We start from the raw sequence: 6,212 nt of genomic DNA on the forward strand, positions 1-6,212 counted from the left end.
GCTGAAGGGGGGATCAGGTCTTGTGCAGCTGCTAGAGAGGAGCAAGTCACTGTAGTCTCTGGCAGGATAACGTGATGCCTCAGGGAGGCTGGTAATCCATCCTGCTGTTTAAAATGCATCTCCTAGAAGAGCCACCCCAAAGCTGACAGAGGCTGGTGACACTTGGCCTGGGTGTTGTGTCCCTTTGGCCACATCCTGAGCCCTCCAGCAGCTCTGGGACACTCGGGTCCCTGGCAGTGTTTTAATGCCTCTCTGTGCCTCTTCTCCCTCCACAGCGCCAAGAAGAAGAAGATGGCTGATAAAATTCTACCTCAGAGGGTGAGTGGCAGGCGTGGCAGTGGCTGGTGGGGGCACGGGGAGGGCTGGAGGAGGAGCAGGGGCTGATTTCCCTTCTGGGCTGCCTCTAGATCCGCGAGCTCGTCCCCGAGTCTCAGGCCTACATGGACCTGCTGGCCTTCGAGAGGAAGCTGGACCAGACCATCATGAGGAAGCGCCTGGACATCCAGGAGGCCTTGAAACGACCCATTAAGGTAGGGCAGGGCTGGGTTCTGCTCGTCCCACGGGAGGTTTGGAGGGTTTTCCCTGAGCTGAGGCAGCGGGAGGGCAACGAAGGGTTGTGTGTCCCTGCTGGGAATCGTGACACTCCAGCTGAGGGGCACCAGCAACGCCTCCTTCCCTGGGAGAAGGGGGAGATGAGGCAGCTAAACCCACCAAAGTGATTTTTAGCAAGGCAGTCAGCCCTTTATTCCAGAATTAACACTGAGCTGGTGCTTTTTCTCCCAGCAAAAACGAAAGCTGCGTATTTTCATCTCCAACACCTTCAACCCAGCCAAGTCAGATGCAGAGGATGGGGAAGGAACAGTCGCCTCCTGGGAGCTTCGAGTGGAAGGACGGCTGCTGGAGGATGTAAGTGTGAGTGACCCCACCTCAGAGGGGACTTGGTGGGTCTGGGATTGGCAAGGAAACCAGCTTCTTGGTGTCCGAGAGCATAGCTGGGGGCTTGATATCCTCCTTCATCTCTGTTTTCCAAGGAGTCTTGATGGTGACGAGACCTGAGAGCCCAGCTTGGAGACCGAGGGGTGTCCCCACGGCAGGACTTGAGTTGTACAAAGTTCTTGTAGCTCTAAAGAGGGAATGGTGAGAGCAGGTCGGTGGCGCTTGTGTCCCCTGGCTCGGAGAAGCCTGGCACTTGCCTGGTGTTGCTGAGTGATTTAATCCCTGCCAGCTCATCTTTAACTCCAGTCCTTTCCCCTTTCTGACTCGGAACTTTGGTTTTTCAAGCGCCCGTCGGTGGATTCAGGTGTTCAGAACTGAAAGGAGTGCACGGTGGCTGTGCTTGACTGCTCAGACTTCCTCTCCTAACACTTTTTTCCTTCCTGTGTTGCTTGCAGTCTGCTTTGTCCAAATACGATGCCACCAAGCAGAAAAGAAAGTTCTCCTCCTTCTTTAAATCTCTGGTCATTGAGCTTGATAAAGACCTGTATGGCCCTGACAATCACCTAGTAGAGGTGAGCTTCTTTTTGCTGTGTTACCTCTCAGAACGGGTTGGTGGTCTAGCAGGCAGGGTTATCACTCAGAACTTGGGAGGTGGGGACACTTAAGGCCTGAACCTTGGGAGCCAGGAGCTCTTGAAGTCTTGTCTTAGCTCTTCAGCTTGCTGGGGGTCTGAACAACTGCATTAACTCCTGTTCCAAGCTGGAAGTGGGACTAAGGTGAACTTTCTGCAGGCGGGTGGGATTTCCTGGCAAGCCTGTCGAGTTCTGAGCAGCAGGAGCAAAGGGAACCAAGCTGGGGGGGGTGTTTCTAAATGCCCTCTCCCATCCCAGTGGCACAGGACTGCCACAACTCAGGAGACAGATGGCTTCCAGGTGAAGAGGCCGGGAGATGTCAACGTGCGCTGCACCGTGCTCCTGATGCTGGATTACCAGGTAAGGTGCTGAGAGCATTGTCAGCTCTCTCTGTGGCCATCTCACCCTCCTGGGCCTTTTGTAGAACCATTAAGGTTGGAAAAGACCTCTAAGATCATCAGATCCAGCCACCAACCCAACACTCCCATGACCTCTAAACCATGGTCCCAAGTGCCACGTCCACGCGTTTTTCGAACCCCTCCAGGGATGGGGATCCCCTGGGCAGCCTGGCCTGAGGCCTCACCACCCTGCCAGGAGAGAAATTCTGCCTAATATCCCATTGAAACCTCCCCTGGGGCAACTTCAGCCCATTTCCTCTCATCACTGGTTCCTTGAGAGAAGGGACCAACCCCCCCCTCACTCCAGCCTCCTCTCAGGGAGTTACAGAGAGCCAGAAGCTCTCCCCTCAGCCTCCTCTTCCCCAGACTGAACACCTCTCACCCTCTCCTCATCAGACACATCCCCCAGACCCCTCATCCCTCCACCCCCTCGTGGCCCCCAAAACCCAACCCAGCCCTCCAGCTGTGACCTCTCTCCCCAGCCCCCCCAGTTCAAGCTGGACCCACGCCTGGCTCGTCTGCTGGGGATCCACACCCAGACCCGCCCCGTGATCATCCAGGCCCTGTGGCAGTACATCAAGACCCACAAGCTGCAGGACCCCCACGAGCGGGAGTACGTGATCTGTGACAAATACCTCCAGCAGGTAACGGCGGGGGGTCCCCAGGGCCCTGCCCCCCTCCCTGCCCCTACCCCGGGTCTCTGTGGCAGATATTCGAGTCCCAGCGGATGAAGTTCTCGGAGATCCCTCAGAGGCTCCACGCGCTGCTCATGCCCCCCGAGCCCATCATCATCAACCACGTCATCAGGTGAGACTCCTTCCAGGGGCCTGGAAGAAATGGGGCAAGGATGAGCGAGGGGATGTGCTCTGATTTGCAGCAGCAGCCTCCTCTTCCGTGTCCCACATCCCTCCTCTCCACGAGCTGCTCCCACGGTCGTGGTTCTGTAGACAGAAATCTGCTGGGGGCAGAGCCAAAGCCACCCCTCGTGTGGCTGGTCCTCACCCTCATCCCTGTGCTGCACCACCCTCAGGGAGCCACAGGTCTGTGCCTTCCTGAGCTACTCACTTATTTTTGGCTTCTTTCTTCTGGGTGACTCCCTAGTGTTGATCCCAATGACCAGAAGAAGACAGCTTGCTATGACATCGATGTGGAGGTGGATGACACCTTGAAAACTCAGATGAATTCCTTTCTGCTGTCCACGGCCAGCCAGCAGGAGATTGCTGCTCTGGATAACAAGGTAGGAAGAGTTCCTTGGCTCTGCTCTCCTCCTGGCTGGGCAGGAATGTGTCTGTGGAGCTGGTGAGCCCTGAAGAGGACAGGGCTCTGCTCCCTGGTGCACTGGAGCTGGAGTGGGGTAAGCTGTGCCCACAGACACGTGGCTGTGCCTGAAGTGGGGATTTAAAGCAGATGGTCTGTGGGAAAATTGGTACTATTTAAAACAGGAAACTGGGAATTGAGAGTCCTGTTTGAGAGGTGTAAGTCATCCAAGGAGTAGAAGAATTCACCTTCATGTGCTGGGTCTCTTGATGTTCCTGTCTGATTTTTTCCCCCCTGTTCAGCAGTTCTGTTGCTGTGCTTCTCTCCTTCAGATTCATGAAACAATAGAGACAATTAACCAGCTGAAGACCCAGCGTGAGTTCATGCTGAGCTTTGCCCGAGATCCTCAGGGCTTCATCAACGACTGGCTACAGTCCCAGTGCAGGGATTTAAAGGTAAATGCTCTGTCTTGTGTGGAGGGTGGATCCAGTCACACGCTTCCCTCATTATCACCAGCTCCCACAGAGAGAGAAGCGATTTCCTGCTCGGAAAGCAGGGCTAGAACTGGAGTCAAGCGTAAGAACTTGACCTGAGTGCACTGAAGCTGCTCTGGGGACAGGGGAAGGGGGGTGTGGGCTTGCTCAGCACCGCCAGAGCTTTCACCTTCCCTGACCCACTTTGTCCCTCGTGCTCCAGACGATGACTGATGTCGTGGGGAACCCTGAGGAGGAGCGCAGAGCCGAGTTCTACTTCCAGCCCTGGGCTCAGGAAGCCGTGTGCAGATACTTCTACTCCAAGGTGAGCAGGGCTCCCTCTCCGTGCCCTGTGGCTCAGAATGCCCGTCGGGTGCCCCCGGGGGGGTGCCATGGGGGGCTGGAGGTGTTGACTGTGCCCTTCTGGGCCCCCCGGCAGGTGCAGCAGCGGCGGCAGGAGCTGGAGCAGGCGCTGGGCATCCGGAACACGTAGGCTGCAGGCGCGGGGAGCTGCGGAGCACGCCGGGGAGCCCCAGCACCATTCCTCCTGGCATTGCCCCTGCTGGGGCAGCTCCAGGATGCCAGGGCTCTCCTGGGCTGTGGCAGGCAGGCGGGCTCTGATGAACACACCTTTCTACCTGGTTTTCTTCCCGACTGTTGCCTTGTCAGACCCAAGGCTTCCGAGAGCCTCCCCTCGACGGCCTGTAGTGTCCCCAGTAGCCAGTGCTGCCTTGGAGCCTTCCTCAAGTTCAGAAACCACAACCCATCCCCTCCCCAACTAGCATCTAGTTGTGGCACGCAGGAGATCTGGCTCTGGGGAGCCTGGATCTGCTGTCAGGGTGGAGTTCTGGGGCCAGTCCCTTCCCTGCCTCGTTCTATAAGCCAGGTGCCAGGAGTCGTAGCGGGCAGGATGCCGTGAGCTGACATACCTCCCTGCCCTCCCTCCCTGCCTCGGGGGGTGCTGCTGCACCGGGCTGCCTCACAGGTCACTCTCCTCCTCGAGGAGGTTCCTGGACTGTGTAGAGATTTTGCTTCTTCCCTCATCCCTTTTTCCTGCCCTCTTCCCTTCACGTTCTGCGGCGGCCGATGCTCGGCGGGGGCCGTGGGGGAGGTGAGGCTCTGGCTTGCTGCAGGGATGTGGAAGCGTTGGAGAACTCTCTGCCCTTCACAAGACCTGTGCCTGCTGTCCCAGAAGCTGCCTGGCTGCTGGGCGAGGGGCTGCAGCAGCTGCCTGCTGGAATCTCTCATTCCTTTGGGACCGTTCTCCCGGGTCGCTCGCTGCGGGGTCCGGAGTCTGCTTCGTGTGGATCCAAGGGTCTAATGGGACAGTCCTTGGGAATGGATGGAGCTCCAGGCCTGTGGGACTCAGCAGATGTCTCCAGGCTGAAGCTCTGGTGGTTTTTAGTCGAGTTGTAGGTTCTGGGGCTGCCGTAAGGCCCAGCATGGTTCAGGAATGTACAAGTAGATTTTTCTCTGCCGTGGAGAGTAGCAGCTTAGGTGCCTCTTCATGGAATGAATTACTAGTGAACTAGTGATCAGGTGGAAGAGAATGACTCCTCTTAACCCCGATCTCAGTGTTTCTGCTCGGGACTAATGCAGATGGACTTGAAACTTGGTCGTATTTCCTTGGAATAGCTGCAAAACCACGTTACTGACAAACCCCCCTCGTCCCCACGCACGCCTGCGGCGCGGCCGGGACGGTGGCGACGAATCTGGGAGCCTGGGTGGCCCTACTCCTTGTGTCTGTGTTCCTGTGTCTGTGAGTAATAGACTCTCGACGTCCCTTCTCCTCTGTCCCCTAACCAAACGGCTCCTCCGTGGTGCTGGGGTGAAGATCTTGGTGCTGATGGAGCCACCCCTGAGCCCTCGGGGCCGTCGCACGCGGAGGATGCCGAGTGCTGCGTAGGAGAACGTAGCTCTGCAGAGTAACTGCTTTTCTTAACTGAATATTATGTTGGGTTTTTTTTTTTCCATGGACCAAACTTTTTTGTTTTTGTACTGTATCCTTGTAGACGTCACCCAGTTTTAATAAAAGCCTCCTGTGAAGGAAGCTGGCCTCCCTCCTTCTGTGCTGCCTCAGGGGATGACACCTCCTGTACTTGCCTGGGAAGGGACAGGATTATCTCTCCTTTTTTTTTTCCTTTTATTTTTTTTAAACAAAGCCAACAGGGTTAAGAGGCTGGAGGGGAAAACGTTCTTCATACTTTGGCCTTTTATAGAGAGCCCTTCATGGATGGAGCTTCTGCTAAACCTTTGCAAAGTGTCTCTGTGGTAAACAGAGTAACTCGAGCAAAACTGGAAATCCAGTGGCCGAGCTGCTGATAAAATCTTGACAGCCCCGTTTCCACACTCTGCCCTTGCAGAACTGGGACAGCTTACAAGTCCCAGGAGAGTCTGGGATAAGAGTTTATGTTCAAACTAGGCAAAAGGGGCATTGCTCTTCACCCTGCCTTGTTTGTGAAGTGGAGAGGTAATGATTTACGGAAAGCCTGCGAGCGGAGGGAGCCTGGGGGGGT

General features: G+C 56.2%; 1 protein-coding gene across 1 annotated transcript; it reads left to right on the forward strand.

The window, feature by feature from the left end:
- Window positions 1-275: 275 nt before the first annotated feature.
- LOC103772001 (SWI/SNF-related matrix-associated actin-dependent regulator of chromatin subfamily D member 1) lies at window positions 276-4,189 on the forward strand (the record flags this gene model as incomplete). The annotated part of the gene is made up of 11 exons (XM_008939321.1): window positions 276-318; window positions 408-530; window positions 784-906; window positions 1,392-1,508; window positions 1,827-1,928; window positions 2,449-2,610; window positions 2,676-2,773; window positions 3,068-3,203; window positions 3,556-3,678; window positions 3,920-4,021; window positions 4,136-4,189. Coding segments are annotated over 11 exons (1,183 nt in total), but the record flags the coding sequence as incomplete, so codon positions are not given.
- Between the last annotated feature and the right edge of the window lie 2,023 nt (window positions 4,190-6,212).

The sequence above is a fragment of the Merops nubicus genome, unplaced genomic scaffold, assembly GCF_000691845.1.
Source record: "Merops nubicus isolate BGI_N331 unplaced genomic scaffold, ASM69184v1 scaffold29904, whole genome shotgun sequence".
Lineage (NCBI taxonomy): Eukaryota > Metazoa > Chordata > Aves > Coraciiformes > Meropidae > Merops > Merops nubicus.